Consider the following 19,978-nt stretch of genomic DNA (forward strand, 5'->3'; position numbering starts at 1 on the left):
GGTTGGTTAAACCCCGCTGGTAAGTGTCAAAACAAATCCAGTAGTAAAAAATAGCCTGGCTCAGGCATTGTTCTCTTTTCTTCTTTCTTAATACTCTTGCATATTCTGTGAATCCAATTTTCCAATAGCGGAATGTGGGAATGAACTGCCAGAGTCTAGGAAATCTTAACTCATACCTGTACAGTTCTGTAAATGGCTGCCAGCACTGCTGAGTGATGTAAGATTATGAAATTGTCTCTGAGACAAATGGTGGCAGTGCATTGGTCATAAGTTCTGTTGCTTTTATGGCCTTTCCTGGGAGAAGAGATTTGTCATAGTATTGGAAAACAGTGCATAAATTCCCCCCCCCCCCCTTTTTTTTAAATAACCTTAATCTACAATTTAGAGCTACTAAAATTGGCTGCACTGACCTAGGCTGTGGGTCTGAAATGGAGCCTGAAACAGAGGATTTTCAGTTTCATTATTTCCTTTCTCTGGGAAGAACTCTAAAATGTGCATGCTTTTCTTCACACACAGGGCTTGGACAGGGTGGGGGTCTAACTGAGAACTGGTAGCACAGTTCGGCAGAACTGGCTTTATTGGCACAAACACTCACTCCAACTTCTGTTTAATTTTATGTGGCGCTTATATAGCAGCTGTGTTCATAGATCTTGAAGCGCTTTGCAAAGGTGGGTTCTCCCCATTTTAGTGATGAGGAAAGTGCACAGGAGGGGGTATAAATCGTAGAGTGCTCTAAAATGTAGACCCTGCTGACATGCGCTAAAAGATTCTTCATGCATGTTAACATATAGTGCTGTGTCAAACAGGACTACATCAACGTGCATTAGGTGCCTTTTAGAGCATATCAGCAGGGCCTATACAGGGTAGTTAGAGTGCAACACTTTAAGTGCTCTACAGTTTACACTCCTCTGTTGTGTGTTGCCACACTGTGTAGACAGGGCCTGAGTTGCTTAGATATAATGTCTTGCTCTTGTTTGCATGCAGTTGAAAATAGAATCCAGCTCTCATGACTCAGTCCCCATATTCTATTGCCTGCTACTGTTGTACTGCCAGAATATTTTTAACTAATGGCGCAATTTAACCATTTTACAGCACCAAACAATTAAAAAAAAAAAAAAAAAAGTTGCTTTTTCAAAGGAAGAGGGGAGCTTGTCTAGTAGCTGCAGCATATTGAGTCTCGGAAAGTGAAGATCAGACCCTGAACTTTGTCATGTTCATTTTAAGTCCAGTCAGGCCTTTGAGGAATTGTCTTGTATTCTTTAGTGACATAGGATTTAGAACCGGTGCTCAGCCTTCAGATAGAGGACTGCTGTTGTTCTGGGGCAAAGAGCGTTGGCAGGAGGAGATAGGGAAGAATCCTAGAGACATCTCCCCACCCCCAAAATGTTTATAGTGACTTCAAGTGGCAAAGCAAATCTAATGTTTCACATTATTTGTGTTAGAGTAGTGCCTATAGGTCTCAACCAAGATCATGGCCCCATTTAAGTGCTGTACATACACATAATAGGAGAAGATCCTTGTCTCAGAACTTCCAATCAGAATAGACTAGAACAATGGGTGAAAGAGAGGACGTATTATCCCTGTCTTGCAGATGGGGAACTGAGACCAAGAGTCAGAAGGTTCTGTGGCAGAATTGGAACCCAAACCCAATCTTCTCTCCCCTCATTTCAGTGATCCCTTAAAGATGCAAATGTTTCATTTGTAGTAATGAGCACTTCAAATGAATTGTAACAAAGCTTAAGGAGTGGAAGAACGGCAGACCTCCCCTCCGGTTGAAGTTCTTTAAGGCTTCATTAGGGAGAAAACTAGTGACAGACTTGAGGAGGGAGAAGTATTTGAGGGAAAAATACACTTTAACCACCCCATCCCCCAAACACTCCTGACCCTCTTCAATAAGTGTGTACTTCTCAAAATCCTAAAGTATAGTTTGCAACCTTCTATGCCTCAGCTTCTGCATGTGATGCATTGCTGTGGTTTTATTCTTGTGAGGGATATTTTCTTCCATAAGATTGTATATTCCCACTGTGCACATTAATTTGGTGGGAGGCACTGCACTGTTTTATAGGGTGGAAAATAAAAAATAAAAATCTGCATTTGTGTTGAGTATCTGTTAGGCAGAATTCAGTTAAGGTGAAGCCTAAAGCAGGATGTAGAGTTATCAACCAGCAGGTGCCATTAACAGGAAATTGGGCTGATTTTATTCAGTCTTTTTCCTTATTTGCAGTAAAATGACTGCACTTACAGTTAAATTGTACTCAATAGATGTGAAGAGGGGGAGGGGGAACACGTACATGGCCTATCAGTGTTCAACCCCTTCCTTGCCACTAAGCGGAAGATGGTGCCCTCTGCGTAGAATATATCATCAGTTTTTGGTATTTCAGTATATGCATTCTGTCCCAGACTTGCCTCTCTATTAGTCTGTCTTTCAGAGCAAAATGGGCATGTTTGAGAGAGAATGAAACTTCAGATTGTTGGAACCATGGGCTAATCATTTTCTCATGGGGGGGTAATTTTTTGGGAGGGGCATGGAGTTTCTCAGCATTTCATGTTCTTGGGTAGGGGACAGGGAGAGTGCATGTACGTGGAAGATGCAGGCAAGTCTTGTGCTTAAGTCATATAGGACTAGGAGGCAAGAGATCTGGGTTCTACTCCTCTGTTACAGACTTTATGTAGGTGCCTTAACCTTTTTTACCCCCATTTCTCCTTAAGTAAAATGAGGCTATCTACTTTACCTGCATGTTGAAAGGGTTAATTTGTTTGTAATGCGCTCAAAATCTTTGGATGGGAGGCTCTCCAGATGTGCAGTACATTATTTTCATGACTTAAATGAGCTCTTCTGCTTGTCAACAAAACAGTATCTCCCCAACCAGTACTTGTTACAAGATGGAAGCTATGCTTAATTATCAATGTAAAATTTAGGACAGGTGGAAAGGTTTACTGGGGTACAGCTATGTTTCTTAATCTGTTGGTGATTTTAATAGTCCTATCTAGTTTGCTAAGAGAGATGCTGAAATGGATTGTGTTAGGGAAAATGCTAAAAGGAAATGTGAAACGGCCCTGGCAATAATGGGATTGCTCTTTCTGCGACCTTGTTGGAATAATGTGAAATTGTGATCCATGGCTAGGGCCCCTAGTGCTGTGGTAAAACAAATAATGTCTCTTGCCCTATTATTGTTGTAAGAGTATTTTTAAACCAGCTTGGGAACAGGATGGTATGTTTCCGAATTTACTGAATAAGCTTGTATCTTATTTGCTCAGCCCTTCTGGGTAGTAGTATCTTTATCAATAAGAGCAAATATTCCCCATTACATCACCCAACTTTTCTACTGCAGTATTGATAACTATTAAATTAGGACATTCTATATTCAGTGTGAGCGTATGCAAAGGCAAATCTAAAGGGGTCAATAACACAGCAGTTGTCTTACCTCTGAGCTGAACAGCATAATAAAAATATATATATTCTGTCAATATCTTGTCCAGGACCATTATCAAGATATTGACACACAACAGAAATAAGGTATTGACTCTGCCTATTTTATTTATCTAAAAAGTGTGTTTGGTCACAGATTTTATGCATTTTTCTATTAGAGAGACAAGGTGGGTGAGGTAATGTCTCTTATTGGACCAGATTCTATGGGTGAAAGACAAGCTTTTAAGCTTTACACAGAGCTAGTCTTCCGGTCTGGGAAAGGTACTCTGTGTCTCGGCTAAATCCAAGGAGGAACACGTTACAAAATATCATTTTAAGGGGAGGTGGGCAGTTAACACCCCTGCAGTCAGGACAAAGGAGGGTTAGCAGGTCACAGATTGTTGTAATGAGCCATAAATCCAGGATCTTTGAGTCCATGACTTGTAGTGTCTAGCAAAGTTATGAATTTAAGCTCCCAGGCTAGTCTTCTGAAGGTGTTGTGCAGGTTTCCTTTGAGAATGAGGCCTGAGAGATCAGATACGGAGTGATCATTCTGTGAAAAGTGTTTGCCTGCTGATTATATGGTGGTCTTGTCTTGTCGTTTTTTTTTTCCTGAGAGTTCATTTGAGAGTGTAGTGGTTGTTTAATTTCACCCAGGTATTTGCTGTTGGGGCATTTAGTGCACTGGCAGAGGTATATCACATGTTATGATAGGCACGTGAAGGACCTATGGATCTTGAAATGTATGTTGTGGGAGTATTGGTCATCATAAGGGTGGAAATATGTCTGCAACTTTTGCATCTGTTATGACAGGGTGTTGCTTCAAACAACCCTCCAACCTCACAGTGCTCATCAGAAGCAAGGTCTTCAGAGTCCAAGTCATACCAACTCAAAGCAGCATCAGACCCTGCCATAACAGATGCAAAATCTGCACTTCTGTCTGCTCCTGTGATGACGAATACCCCCTCACAACCAATGTAATCAAAATGGTCCTTCTAGTTGTTAGGAGCAAATGGCCCATTTCTTAGTGTGTTTGACACAGGTGAAGTTTTGTAGTGCACTTTGCGGGATGTTTTTCCTACTTTGCAGTGGGACCCTGTTAGGGATGTAAAATATTTAATTGGTTAGCATTAGTCTAAATGGTTAACCCCGGGCTGGCCAGCCCGCCAACCCCAGGAACTCCGTGCTGGCCGGCCAGATGTTGGCTGGCTGGCTGGAGCAGCTCCCAAGCCCCTCTCCCTTTAATCGGGTAACCATTTAAACAATATAATTTTAAACGTTTAAATGGATAACTTTTAAAACAATATTTACATCCCTAGACCCTGTCAGAACCTCCCACCAACATAGCTACACCCTCTCGCGGAGGTGGAGTTATTAAGCCTGTGGGAGAGCTCTCTTCCATTGGCTTAGAGTGCCTTCTACAGACGTACTATAGCGGCACAGCTGCACCGATGTAAATTTGTAGTGTAGACCTGCCTTGAGCACCTTTCCCGGCCCTGAAGAGCGCTGTGTAAGCTCAAAGCTAGTCTCTTTTCACCAACAGAAGCTGGTCCAATAAGATTACCTCACCCTCCTTGTCTCTCTAATATCCTGGGACCAACATGGCTGCAGCACTGCAAAACAATACTCTTATTATATTTGAAGAATGTGAGGTGCATCAGTTTTCTTCTTCTCATCAGCTGAGTCACAACTTATTTCAGATCAAAGAATGTGAAAGTTATCGCTAAAAAGTTAGGAACAAAATATTTATTATCACAGTTCAGATAATCAAAATGGTCTTCTAGTTGTTAGGAGCAAATGGCCCATTTCTTAGTATGTTTCCTACAGGTGAAGTCCTGTAGGAAGCTTTGCAGGATGTTTTCCTACTTTGCAGTGGGCCCCTGTCTGTAATTGCACCATATTTTTACGGTAACTTCTGGAGGAAAAATTAATCTGGGGCGGGGCTTGAAACGAATAGCAAAAACATTGTCTGGTTGGGGGAGGTTAGTTGAGGAGGTGAGGGGTAATCCTAGATGAGCCACCAGCTGACAATGTAAGTGTGGCTGAAATGTGTGTATTCAGTAGAAATGTGATAAAAGGATACAATGTGGGTGCCACAAGGTTACTTAACAGACCTATTCCTTTAACAGGTCTCCGTTTAAGTGGGCTCCATGGAGCACAGATAAGAGATACAGAGAGAAGTATGTGCAAGTGATCTCTAATGCTTCTGATTAAACTAAATCTCAAAATCTGCTTTGGCTTTTTGATTTTTTTTTTTAAATTTAATATGTACCAAAATCTGCTTGATCTTTACATTTGGGTTTAATTTGGGAAGCGGGGGAGGTAAGTTACAGGGATTTGGGCTGGCAGGATTTTCTCCCATGACTCTCAGCATGGGGAGATCCAGATCAATTTCGTATCCTGTGTTCAGCTGGACACTGGATTGTAGACTGCGTTGATCAAGAAATCCCCTCCTGTTTCTTACCACATAACACATTCATTTCAGCCATTGAACCTAAATTACCGTTTTGCTTTTCTTTCTTTTTTTTGATGAAATGGTAGGAACTCTTTCTATAGGGATGAAGTTAGTTTATCCGTACTAATGCTTTGATTTTTTTTTTTTTCCCCTTTTTCCTCTCTGCCACAGTAGGTAACCAGTTAGGGGCCCTGGTACATCAAAGGTAAGCAGTGGGTTATGTTTTATTATTTATTGATCAGTTCTAATTGTTTATTGATCCACCATCTGTACTAGAGTGCTAGGAAGTCAGAGGTTGAGAACATGGAAAACTATTGGCTCTGTTTTTCTCCAGACTGCAGTTTTTGCCTACACTTTGAGACACTGCACACTTGAAAAAAAGAGCTCACATTTTTGTAAGGAAGGCTTGGATTTGGCTTCATCTACCTTTGTAGCACTGAGCATAAGAAAATGACGTGCTTTTTTGGCAGTGGAAGAGGAATCAGAAGTATTAAGCTGGCAATTGAGGTTTTTCTCATTTTGCTGATAAAATATGACCCCTCGGATGACTTCTTACCCAGCATGGCATAGTGTGACTCTAAAGGATGCTGTCTTAAGTCTTAGAGTAGCAGCCGTGTTAGTCTGTATCCGCAAAAACAAAAGAAGTTCTTGTGGCATCTTAGAGACTAACCAATTTATTTGAGCATAAGCTTTCGTGTCTTAAGTCGTGCTTGGTTTTTAGGATCTTGTATTTCTGTAGCGAGTGGTGGTGATTTCACTTCAGAAGTTGCCTCTTGCTCAAAGCCCTTAAATTCCAGATATGTTGGTGGCAGCACACTACTATCATAACCAATCCCCCTGTTAAGGGCTCAGCAGAAAGGGCAAGGAATATGGCTATGGATACTTTCAAGCTCCCAGTGTTCAGAAGTGGTACTATTACACCCAGGTTGAACTGTGATAGAACAGTTGGTAGACCCTTGCTGTGCCTGTTCCCTTTCCAGACAGAGGACCTCATTCTTGCAGCATGTCAGCTAGCACTCTTTCACCACCACTAATTTACTCGGGGACCCTTTTCTAATACAGGATCGAACCATAGCATCACGCTGCTGTCTGACAGTAAGGGCGACCCATATTCTAACTCTGGTAAGAGTGGGACAATATAATGCTGCAGTAGGTAATCATATTATGGATTAGGTCCTCAGTCATAAGTATTTATCTATGGTGCAGCTGGGGAAAAGTTTAGAAATTCATATTTTTATTCTTCCCATGGCTCTTATAATACAAACTGTGTCATAAGATCTCGCAAGAGGCCTCATTAGAAACCTATGCTGAGCTTCCTCCAAAGATATTTAATTGCTTTCAGGGATGTCAAACAAATTGGATATTGTGCATTTTCCAATGTATGAAGAGTTGGGAAGTGTCTATCAAGATTCACTTGAATCAAGTGCTAATAAAAATGGCAAATGCCATATTCATTGGGCTGTGTTTAAGAGGAGTATCGTGTGGAAAACAAGCGAGGTAATTATTCTGCTTTACTCAACGCTGATTAGGCCTCAGAGGGAAAACTTTAGTTTTTGGCATCACATTTTAAGATAGGGAAATTGGAGTGTCCAGAGAGCAATAAAAATGATAAAACATTTTGTGAAAATTTAAGACCTATGAGGAACAGTTGAGAACTGCTTCTGTTAATTCCAGAGACAATCTAGCCAAGGGGAGGTATAATTGTCTACAAATACATGAAGGGATATTAGAGGTCAGGGGCCAGTTAGTCTCATGCAGTAAGGACAGACCAAGAAGTAATCGTCTTAAGCTGCATCATGGAAAATTGAGGTTCCATTTTAGAAAAAGATTTACAAGAACAGACAAAGGAGGTATGGAATCCACTTAAGTGGAGCTGATCAAGGGTAGATTTAAAATCTATCAGAGTTTAGGAATAACTAAACCAATTCTTCCACAAAGAAAGGGGTAAAATAGATGACCCTCAAGGGGTCACTTCCAACCCAAATGGTTTCGATTATGGCTGAAGTGTTTACTTTTCTGTACAAAACTTTGTACTCTGTGGCTGACTTTTGTGGGAGGACAAAGGTGGTCTACTAAACTGTTCTTTGCAGTGACTATTTGAATCTCTATTTTTTAGGACAGTAATAACAGAAGAATTCAAAGTGCCTGATAAAATGGTTGGATTTAGTAAGTATCCTGGATGTTTTTGTTCTAAATTCAGTTTCTAAATGTATGTTCCGTTCAGGAACAGTGCTTATTGTGGTGGGTAAGGAATAAGACTCACAGCTTCAATCAATGCCACTGTGAATTTACTGGCTGTGAAAAATCTTGCCTATTAATAACATCCCCCAGTAAGGGCAAATTAAACAGGGTCTGCCACAATGCCCTGCACTTAAAAACCCAGATATAAACTACCTGTTTGCTGGTAAGGGTTTTATAGTGATGAATATGGAATAGGGTTTTTTGGGGTGTGGGGAGGCAGGGGAGACAGATTTCTGAAGATGTACTGTTCTGGCAACTGTGGCTGTAACCACAGACTCCCCAGACCAAATTACATAATGGTTTACCAAGAATGAGTCCATTTGCCAGTCACCAGAACCAGTTACGGCATTTAAGTACGCTATTGTCAGTGGGGATGGGGGAAGAGGGAGGAGAGAAATAGCGTTTAAACACTTAAAATGAAAGTTGAATTTTTACAGATCCGTAGTACACTCAGTGCAGAGAGAAATAACTGGGGTGCACTTTCCTGCACGGATGGGTTTCTCTCTCCTTTTTCTTCCTGATTGTTTGTTTCTTCTTCTTCTCTCCTTCACCTCACTCTTGCACCCTTGACGATGTTCTCACACACTTCACCCTGATCCCTGTGTTCCTCCAGCTGTTCACTGTTTCTCCTTTCAAGGGAATCCTACTGCTGTCATGACTAGAGTCATGCCATGGCATGTTCCATAACCTTGGGATTCCAGCATGTCATCTCTTCTGGTAAAGGAGCATCACCCCAAATGCTCTGCTTAGTGTGTGAAAAGGGAAATAACCATCCATGTTTACTGCCGTTACACATAGATCGATGGACCAGGATGTCCAACCTGAAGCTGAAATTGAAAACACGCTTCCTGGCTCAATTCTTTATTCATTTGTTGGTTTCTTATAAAGGAGCGGCACTCTTTCTCTGCCCCCCCCCCCCCATGCCCTCCCACCCCAATCTCTTTTAGGGGGCCAGGTGCTGGCCATTCCGAAGGTAGTTCTCTAGTTCCATGAGGAGAAGGTCTGGGCAAAAAAGTTAGTATGTGGCATGAAGCAAAGAGGGTGATAAAGATTCAAGCTCGGACAGGAACTAGGAGAAGCAAGTTCCACAGTTGAGGGCCCTCTGCTGAGAGAATGTTGACCCAATCATGCCTGTTAGACTTGGCTGACCTGCAGCTGTGCTCCGTGTTACTCTTTGGGAAGAGTACATATGACTGGCCGTGCATGTTCTCTCCCTGCTATACAGTGTGAAACACAGTCGTCATTCAGTGATGCTGGGGGATCTAAGGGAGGCCAGTTTTCACTTTCAGCTTGAGGTCTGATATGGCACTTCAATATAAAACCCAGGTGTATTCAAGTGTAGCTCAAACCAGCGACATGCTCTTGAAGGAGGGGTAGTGAATTCTTTTAATAAAAAAAAAAAAAAAAAAAAGCAACAACCCAAATACCTTTGCTTATGGCTGTCCTGATAATTTTGCAGCCAGTTTTTTTATCCGACCTGAGATTCAGGTTGTCATAGGACAATAACCTTAAAACACCTTTCCTGACTTGGCTCCGTTTAGTGACTTATTTTTACCTACTGTGTATTCCCACTTCAGTGTAAGACTTGTATGTACAAGGAAATACAATTACTAGAATTCAGCAAAAAATGTAAGGATTCTACCCTAACAGTGGCTTTCTGTGTACCAGAGTATGGGGAGGCCTGTTTTACAGTTTTGGAATACAATCTCCCCTTTACTGCCAGTTGCAGTGGAGTAAAGGGAGCAGATACTCTGCTCTTGGCTAGGACAACAGTAAATTGACACTTGTTGAACTTGTTTCAGTAATCGGCAGGGGCGGTGAACAGATCTCACGGATCCAGGCAGAGTCTGGCTGCAAAATTCAGATTGCTCCAGGTAAGAGCTTCTGTGTGTAGTGGACAAGTAGCAGGGCATGGCACTGAAATATGGCATGTCCAATAGAGGTGGAGACCTGGCTGTGCATCACATTCATGTGTGTTATCGCTGGTTACCTAATGATGCACAAGGGAATTCTGTTCTGGGACTGACCTCCATACTAACACAGAAAACAGACCTGTTAGCTACTTCTGGGAGCAAAGTGAGGGGACCACCTCTAATCAAGAAGCAGATGCAACTTAAGTGTTAAAGGATGGTCCATGTTGTTCCCTACAGAGATGGGAAATGCTGGCTGTCTTCCAGTGGCACTTCTTTGGAGAGATCAGATGTGGATTGTATTTAATTGTATAGTCTTGTCAGTTTTTGGAAATTGAAATTTCAAGAGGTCGGGAGTTGCTCCTGATCGGATCCATCTCAAACTAAAAAGGAGACCGTACCAATCTGTTGTGGTATGCTGCGTATTCTTGCTTTATACTATTTTTCCGAAGGGAAAACGGAAGTATGTTACTACATGGGGAGGAATATAGTTACTGCAAAATATTATCTTCTGGGTTCTTAATCTTAATTGGCAGGGGGAGATTTAAAAATAAAGGAGACATCCATTTTGTCTTTGAAATATGTTGATCGTGGATATCTCTGAATTCTCATTAACATGTTCTATGCGCAAAGGGAACATTTTAGTGCTGCCCTTTGGTCACTGAAGCAGCTGTCCAGTTTTTTTTTAATCCAATTGAATTGCATGTAACAACTTGTTTACTAGGAGTGTGACACTTAAAAGAAAGCTAACATGGAATATATAGTTGTACTAAGTGTAGGAAAACACCATGATCATATCAGTCTAAGATGCCACAGGCGCAAGACTGAATACTCAAGCAAGAGTGAGTGTGCAGGGTGATTGAAGGATAAATAAGATACTTAGCAACTATTTGCTTTATTTCCAGATACATAATTATAATGAATTGCAGCCAAGAGTTCAGATCAGGTATAGAACCTGATTGCTTCATGCAAGTACTGTGTGTACTTTGAGGCTGCACTTTGTTCTTGAGACTGGCTGTCTCTAACCATCCTCTTATAACGTGCAATCCATAATGGATCATGTAGATTTTACTGCCTCTTTTAAACATGAAAGAGCTAGTTGTGTAGGCTGTGTCTAGGCTGCTTGTATCTGCCTGCTTGGCTGCCTACTGTTGGCCATTCAAGAGTTGTGAAATATCCAGTCCCTGTTATCATGTTCTTGTTCCCTTCACAGACAGCGGCGGGATGCCCGAGAGGCCCTGTGTGCTCACCGGAACACCAGAGAGCATTGAGTGAGTCTTGTTTTGTTCTTTTTCTATCTCTCTTTCCTTTTCCTCTTCCTTACCACTGTATTCTATCAGTGCTGCTATTTGGTTAGCCACAATCAGCAAATGTTGGCCTATAGAAGCTTTAGGGTCACCAGACTCTAGAGCCACTTGGTCTAACACTGAGATGTTTACTCATCAAAGGCTTTTCCAGTTAGTCTGTTGAACCCACTGCAGAAGTCCCGTAGAATTTCACTTCACAGAGTTGCTCTTAGGGCACTTAGGATGCAGTTGACTAACTGCAAGTTTCCAGGATACTAAATTAAGCCATTAAAGATCACTCTTCTCCCCTCCACCTTCCCGCTGCTACTGAGATGGCCATCCTTCCAGCTGAAGAGGGGCTGCACAAGGCCCCCAGAGCCTGTCAGTTGCATTCCTGAATAAATGGGAGGTATTGCTCCAGAGCAGCATGAGGTCCATCAGGGTGCCTCCTCCATATTGCTGCCAGCCAGAAGTGAAGGACTGAACTGAATATTTGAACTCTGATCCCTGCATGGTAGACACACATTTGGCAATCCAGCAGGGGTTTCTATTCTTTAGGCCTATAGAAAATTTAGGGACAGTGTTTCCTCCCTCCCCCTTCCTAGGAGCTGAGTTTGAGACTCTCACAAACCAGTTGAGGACCTCCTGCTGGGACTGGATCCAGGATCCTCAGGCTTACAGGAACACACTTAACATATGGAGCTGCTCTTTCTCTCCCCAACCTTTGGGTAGGTGGGTTTTTTAAAATCCATCTGGAAATCTTTGAGTTGCATTTTGATTAGTAAAAATACATAGGCACAAAGACTCTCTCTCTCTCAAGAGAAGACTTTGACTATTCTGTTCCTATGAGATCTAAGATGCTTGAGGCCCCTCACTGTACCATAATTCTGCAAGCATTGAACCAGAATAACTGTAATTGGCAAGCACGCATTATAGGGCAAACAATATGATTTTTTTCCTCTAGCGAAGGATATTTCAGAACAAGAGCAAAATACTAAAAAGCTGTAATGCCTGATGAGACACTTGGGGGAAAATGGGTAAGAGCAGATCTTCTTAACACCTAAAAGTTCTGAAATACACAGCTAGACACACTCATATCCAGGGCTGTCGCAGGTGATCCCACTTCTTTAGACTTGTGAAGCTGAATGAGGAAGAAGGCTCAATAACGGGAACATTCCTAACAGTCGGGTGGGTGGTTGTTTTAAAAAGAATGAATGATTATCTTAAGTATTCATCAAGCCCTTAAATTTTGAATAAATTTTTTTTAATGGAAAGAGTAAGGAAGACAATTAAAACAGAAGGCAGTTGATGCTCTGTTTTTCAATGTGCCCTCTGTTTTAATCTTTCTTACTTTTTCCATCAAAAAAATTAACTTAAGGGCTTTATGAATACTTAAGATTGGTTTTGTGATTTTTTTTTTTAAACAACCAAGAATCCAACTGCTAGTTTCAAATCTGAAATCTATTCCTGGAAATTCCAGCTCCTGCCTCGCTTCCTGATTGAGGTCCAAGGTTGGGGTGATGCTCTGCTGTTGGACGCAGGCCATCAGACCCTCACCCCCTGAGTTGACACTCCCAGGGGAATGTGTCCTAAGGGGACAATTCCCTCTGCAGCGTGAGATGGTTGGCTGCTAAGTGGAGGAGAGAGGAAGAACACCACCCAAGTGCAAATGCGTGGCTGCTGGCCTGGCTCCATCCTCTTCAGTGAGGAGAAAGGGGCAGGTAGGTGGCAGCAATTAACATGAAGATGGAAAGCCACAGCCAGTCAGCTCAGCCATTATAAAGCTGCCAGGGAGCAGTCTCCTGGCCTTGTCATCTGCCTGCTTTCACAAGCAGCCCTTAGTCTCTTGCCCTAGCTCAGGGGTTCTCAAACTGGGGGTCGGGACCCCTTGTGGGGTCACAAGGTTATTACATGGGGGGTTGCGAACTGTCAGCCTCCATCCCAAACCATGCTTTGCATCCAGCATTTATAATGATGTTAAATATATTAAAGTGTTTTTAATTTATAAGGGGGGTCGGTCTCAGAGGCTTGCTATGTGACGGGGTCACCAGTACAAAAGTTTGAGAACCCCTGCCCTAGCTGCTGCGCAGCTCCTGCCCCATTTTCTGTACAGCCTTAGCAGCCCCAGCTAGGATGGGAGGCTGCAAGCAAACCTGGCCAGCGTTGCTGCGGGAGAGCAGGCCGAGAAGAAGGGATTCACCTGTGACTCAATGTCAGATCAGAGGTGGTGGTCTAACCTGCTGTGTTACTGTGTCAGAGCAGCGCTCCTTGCCTGTCTCAGTCAGGAAGTGAGGTTGTGGTTACGATTTACAAAGACTGACATTAACAATAAAATTGGGAGTTTAGGCATTAGAGAGTCTTCTTGACGCCACTGAAAATGTGGTACACCCAAGCTGTGGCGAAGCCAATGATTTAAAAATGTGTAAGCATCAAAGGTGTCAAGATGCACTGCTTCCTCCCTTTTCCGCTTTTTAGAAATCGAAGTGCTGAGAAGTGTTGTGAAAGGGAATTGGTGTTCCAAAGCTTAAAAGCCATTGTGCTAACCATGGTTTTCTTCTCATCTGTTCGCTTCTCCTCTCCCCAAATGTCTCTCATTCCAGTGGTTCTTAGTTTCTTGGGCAGATGAAACGTTGTCAAATGGTTGTTTTCCTTGCTTCTTTTCAAAGACAAGCGAAGAGGCTACTGGGGCAGATAGTGGATCGCTGTCGGAATGGACCTGGCTTTCACAACGATGTTGATGGCAACAGTACGATCCAGGAGATTCTGATCCCGGCATCCAAAGTGGGTCTAGTCATTGGCAAAGGAGGCGAAACAATAAAACAGTTGCAGGTGTGCAAGATGTTTTTACTTCAAGGAACTTTCCCCTAGCAAAGTTCCTCTCGATTAGGGGTTCCCAAACTCTAGTACATGTACCGCTGGTAGCATGTGAGCTTGATGTTCCCTCCATTCACTTCACAACAGCTTAAGAAGGTGGTATGTGACCCAGTAGAGAGCAAGGAAGAGTGCTTTGAAATAAAGAGCCTCTCGTGCCTGCTGCAGGAGGTTAACATGTTTGTATTTCACCTTTGGCGACTTGGGTTCAAATCCAGCCCTGAGTTACAAAAGGAATGCGCTTGTCCTCAGTTGAGCTCCTAGTGGATATTTGTCTGCATTATAAGAGAAGCACCCAGCTGTGGCAAGATGTATGCCCTGTTTAGGAGGGGCCCTCACCTGGCAGAGCAAAGGGTGTCCCAGGTCAGGATTTAGGTGCCCTGGTGAAGCTGCTTAATGCCTGCTGTACTGTTCCCCAGGATACCTTTCATCAAATTCATCACTTCTGTAGGTGAAGTTGGTATTTAATCTCCTCTTCTCTCCCTCCATCCCCCATGAAAACATCTGGGTGTAAATCAGTGTTCCTGGGCGTATTTTTTTTCTCTGTTTATCTTGGTATACTTTACAAATCTTTAAAGGCTATAAAGGGCTTCAGTAATACATTTATGCCAAGATAATAATTGTGATTTTTTGTTGAGAGCTTTAATTTTGGCTGTATCATCCAAAGGTATCTGACACGCTGTGTAATTGTGTTTAGAGAGGTTCTTATTTCACTCTTACACCTGCCTAGAAAGACAGAAGTTGGATTCTCTGTTTGCAGTTGTCTCTGCACTAAAATGTGGTGTGAGAAACGCACCTCCTTGCAGTCCTGGGCTTAGGCTGTAGAACAGTTGTGGTCTTTGCTTTAAAAACAGCATGCTGGAAGGCTGCTCATCTGACCCGTATAAATGTTTAGTGACCAAAGTGTGGACACCTACTGTTCACTCTTATTTAGGGACCATGCTTATTAAAGTGTTGTGTGGCTTTTGCAGGAGCGAACAGGCGTGAAAATGGTTATGATCCAAGATGGCCCGTTGCCAACGGGAGCAGATAAACCTCTCCGTATTACTGGAGATGCTTTTAAAGTACAGGTATGGAGTAAAAACACTTCATGTGATTCTGCATAATTGCACTAAGAGACCCTTTAGACAGTGGAATTGTTGATGGTGCTTGTGAGCATGGCGTGGGGTTAAATAAAGCTGTGGATGCGATTCTAAATATCTGCTGATGAAGGTAGGTGCTGGCACCCGTGCTCCAGATAAGACTCCAGTGTAACCAGAAGGTTTAATACTTCAGGCAGCCAGGTAGCACTGGTAATCTGAAAGCAGAACAACTCCTGGCACCAAAGGTTAAGCGTATTCGATATTTATATTGCAGTTTCATCCAGGGCCTCTCTTGTGTTAGGTGCTCTACTTAAAACGTAGAGTCATGACTTCAGAGCTTAATCCCACGATCCCACCGGAGGTGGCTGGATGCTTCATAGTGGACCTTTAGAACTACTAGTTATGGCAGTTTGTGCTTATCAAGTGTCTCTGTGAAACTGACGCATTTTACTAGAGGCTGGCATGCTAATCTAAATTTAGACCACTCTCAAGACATTTAAAAGGCTGGTACAGCAGTTTGTTGCACCAGATAGCACCCAACAGCTAAAGTTAGATTTTCAGTTCCTGCCCAAGCATAGAAACAATGGGTGAGATCTTTCAGAAGCATTAGGCACCCAACCCCTCTTGATTTTCTTTGGGAGCTGAGTGTCTGGTTGCCTTTAGAAACACCTACAATGATAGGGTGTTCCAGGTCTTTCCTGAAGAACACTAATATCCTTTCCTCCGCTCCTAGATGTATCTAGCTAGTAATACAGCTTTGAAATTTTACAAATGATTCACAAACTACTTAAACTTGTCTTACAGATCTACACTTTTGTAACGCTAAGTTTAAAAGCACTCTTACATTTTCAACCAAACTGTATTTCACTTGTCACTTATACTCTGTCAACTGCCCCTCAGTCTGCCTTGCTGGATGTGCTTCAGCATATTTTCCATGTTCTTCCTGAGCAGTAAATCCCATGCAAATCAGAATTAAGGGATCTTAGACTGTAAACCCTTCAGGGCAGGGATTGTACATTTGCACAGCACCTAACAAACTCTATAGATCCTTAAGAATCTAACAAACTCTGGATGCTACAATAGTTGCACTTGGCAGATAATTCTGAGAATGGCAGATTTGTATTAAATCATACCAATAACTTTATTTCTTTCCATGGCAACCTTTTTTGTGATAGCTACTTCAGAGAAAGGTTGAGGGGACAATCTCCCCTATATCCGATTACCACAGTCACCAAATATCGGCAGTGCTGCTTTAGGTAATGCCTGGAGCCTAAAGTTTGATATGTAGCTTTAATAAGTAACTTCTATAAATGGTGGCTACTATAGGTTTGTTAGCAATGTACACTTTCACTAGCTGGGCTATATAGTAACTTGTGAAGGGCCTTCAGAAACAAACACAAGATTATTCACTCGTGTAGGAAAACCTTCACAGATTACCAGGGTTGTTTTCCAGTGCTTACTTTTCACCGTGTTTGGTAGCTAGTATTTCTTCTTTCCTTTCCCCTGTCTCCTCCTCCCCATCTTCTAGTGGCCTTGCAGTTTAATGTGCCATCATGGCTTCTGCCATAGCATGTGTGGGTTTGAGTTCTGTTCAGCAGCAAGGGTCTTGAATTTCCTTAAATCCCAGTTAAGATTGTATTTTAGAAACAAATGTCCATGTTTTTTTTACACAGTTGCACATGGGGATCTTCTTCCTAAAAAGCTATCAAATTGTTAATGAGGAAGGGAGGATGCAATACCAAACAGAATTCCATTAAAATGGTGAAAGAAATCCCAAGTGAAGGAATTTCAGTCTGCTTAATATAGGAAGCAATTCTGCTTGATGCTGCCTAATCACTGAGGCCCTGAGTACCAAGATGGGAAGTGGGATAGACATGAGTTAAAAGGTAACCATAATTTTTTCCCTGCAGCAAGCAAGGGAAATGGTACTGGAGATCATCCGAGAGAAAGATCAGGCAGATTTCCGAGGCGTACGAAGTGATTTCAGCTCTAGAATGGGAGGAGGCAGCATAGAGGTATGTTATTTTCACAAGTGCTATGGTTACCTCCCTAGGGTGAGGGATGGAGACCATTTAACTTCAAACATTGCCAGTGAGATTTATTTCCTTCACGATACTCTCTGCCTTTAAATATATCGCACCCATCCACCAGAAGAGGCTCACCAGCTTTCCAGAGAGGGCATTTGTTTGGGCTTGCGGATGGCACTTCCATCTCTTCCAAAAAATTTTTTTGAAAGTGCCATTCTTGTAATGCAGAGGGCTAATTTTTATAGGGAAAGGGATTTATGGCCAGTGGAAATATTCAGGATTGAAAATTGCCCGTACACTTGTGCTTAAGAGGGATAAGACCTTACAGCCTGGAGCTGCTTCATTTGGCCTGGCATGGTACGTAAGCGGGATGAATACACCTCTTGTAAAACAAGTATAATATATTCCAGTTCTGAGTTTTCACACTGCTTTGCTTTTCCCATCAGGTCTCTGTGCCCAGGTTTGCTGTTGGAATTGTAATAGGAAGAAATGGAGAAATGATCAAAAAGATTCAGAATGATGCTGGCGTTAGGATTCAGTTTAAACCAGGTTTGTGTGAGAACAAAGGTCTGTTACTTTCTGATCACTGTGCGAAGCAGGGACTGCCCAGTTTTATTGCTTAGTGCTAATCTACAGCAGCTAGTTTTCTGTCTGCTTGTGGTTACTTAGGCTGTGTCTACACTGCACTTTGATCGGTAAAACTTTTGTCAGTCAGGGGGTGTGAATAAAACACGTCCCAGCCAACAAAAGTTTTACCAACAAAAAGCGCCGGTATGGACAGCACTTTTTTTGTGTGTGGTTTTATTTTGCTGGCAGGAGAGCTCTCTCTTACGGGCAAAGAGCAACTACACTGGAGACCTTACAGCGGCACAAAACTGTGCCACTGTAAGGTACACAGTGTAGGTATAGCTTTAGTGTCCCTTTCTAACACTAATTTTAGAATGACATACCACCTCCTTGGTTCCTCATGCAGTTTCTACAGGGGTTTTCTGCTTGTTGCCTGAGAGACTGGAAAGAAATTGTATACACCTCATTTTCAAAACATTAGACACTATGGCAGCAATGTCTTGGTCTTGTAGCTAATTGATCCAAAGAATTGGATTATGGAGAACCTTTGTTTCCTGGCTTTAAAGTACTCCAGGATATTCCTGGCCGTTAGGACCTGACGAATTCAAATTTCCTCTGGGTCACTTGGCTACCTTTATCCTATTAAGAATATAGCAATCTCTTTCAAGGTTTATCATGTTGCATGTGAAAGTGTTACCTTTCCACTATTAGACCCTTCTCAGATGATCAACATGGGTTTGTAGGTGGGTTGGGGGAAGGGCTGAAGGTGTGGAGAAAGATGGCAGGTCTGACACAACAGATCTACCTACGGGGAAACCACTGGCTATGGCCATACGGGAGGGAAGCTTCATTTGGTGGGTGGGCCTTTCCCTTTTTAATTAAGTTTTTGTCAACTCTCCCTCCACAGATGATGGGATTAGTCCTGAAAGAGTCGCGCAGGTCATGGGGCTTCCTGATCGGTGTCAGCACGCAGCCCATATCATCAATGAGCTTATTCTCACAGCACAGGTGGGTTCTGTAGACTCCCGTGAGGCAAACACCTATATTAATAGAGAATGGGAAAGGTAGTTATGGGACGTACATAGTAAACATGGTGGCATGACTATAGGCCACCGTCTAAGAAGGAATAGAGGGTATTGAGTAGGCAACTATGTTCTCTTTTTAGGAGGCCATTTGTGCTGCTACCCTTTAGAGTACAGTAGTGTCACTTACACAAAGTTTTTTGCTATCCTTGATGCCACTTAACCATGTGCTGGTTCAACTATGAAAGGTCTCTCAAGCACATCCATTTAGTTCTCGGATAGCTTAATATTGTCAGATGCTGAACTGTAAATTTTTAGTATAAGAAGAAAATGGTGAATAATATACTGCTTATTTACGTAGCTAATTAACGTTTTGCTCATGATTTGCATCAAGCTGCTTTAGGATGGTAACTGGAATTTAAATAAAAATAGAAAACAACATCATTATAACATTTATATTTGTTAAAGAAAATAACCTTAAATGTTTTGAATACATATGCTTCTCTTATCAAAACCTGTTTCACATTTACACCTAAATGATCAGCAATCTTTCTGCGGTTTGTCCAAGGCTATGGAAATAGGCTTCTGTATATTCAGCGAATCTTCTACATTTCTCTTTAGTCTGAGTGCATTGGCTGTGATAGTTCCATCTATTTTGTCACTATTTTCTTCACAAATTGTTATTAGAAGAGGCCAGTTCTTACTAAATAGATCAAAACGATCAACCGCTGAATTCCATCGTTTCATCACGGGGGGAGACTTTGTTTGGATCCTCCTGTTCTCATCCGTGAAACTGAAGCAAGGTGGTTGTTATAGAAATATTTTGCAATTTCAACAAGATTTTTCTTTATTCCTGGAGTTGTACTTAAGTCTTCAAATGAGCGCTGCATCCAAACAGGTACTGCGCCCATATGTTACAAGTTTCAGGTTCCCTTCGTTATCCTTTAGATTTCTTCTCATTTTGCCTATATTTGCAGCATTGTCTCTGACAATGCTAAGCATTTGACACTTGAATTTTTGTTTAGTGGGTTGTAGCTTGCTGCTACTTTTGTGTATTCAGCTGCATGGGCATTTCCTGGTGCATCAATAGTTTCTGTAGGATAGACAA

General features: G+C 42.2%; 1 protein-coding gene across 22 annotated transcripts in view; it reads left to right on the forward strand.

The window, feature by feature from the left end:
* The window catches only part of FUBP3 (far upstream element binding protein 3), a 56,564-nt gene that overhangs the window by 16,163 nt on the left and 20,423 nt on the right, over positions 1-19,978 (forward strand). For 7 of the 22 annotated variants that reach the window (XM_027823362.3, XM_007061055.4, XM_027823370.3 and 4 more), the window contains exons 3-12: positions 5,539-5,589; positions 6,036-6,069; positions 7,981-8,030; positions 9,908-9,979; positions 11,229-11,286; positions 13,968-14,130; positions 15,144-15,242; positions 17,165-17,269; positions 17,728-17,830; positions 18,756-18,856. In XM_027823362.3, coding sequence (XP_027679163.1) covers positions 5,539-5,589; positions 6,036-6,069; positions 7,981-8,030; positions 9,908-9,979; positions 11,229-11,286; positions 13,968-14,130; positions 15,144-15,242; positions 17,165-17,269; positions 17,728-17,830; positions 18,756-18,856 — 836 coding nt within the window. The remainder of the gene's footprint in view (positions 1-5,538; positions 5,590-6,035; positions 6,070-7,980; positions 8,031-9,907; positions 9,980-11,228; positions 11,287-13,967; positions 14,131-15,143; positions 15,243-17,164; positions 17,270-17,727; positions 17,831-18,755; positions 18,857-19,978) is intronic. The other 15 variants (XM_027823373.3, XM_007061056.4, XM_043530178.1 and 12 more) reach the window with 3 other exon arrangements.

The sequence above is a fragment of the Chelonia mydas genome, chromosome 16, assembly GCF_015237465.2.
Source record: "Chelonia mydas isolate rCheMyd1 chromosome 16, rCheMyd1.pri.v2, whole genome shotgun sequence".
Lineage (NCBI taxonomy): Eukaryota > Metazoa > Chordata > Testudines > Cheloniidae > Chelonia > Chelonia mydas.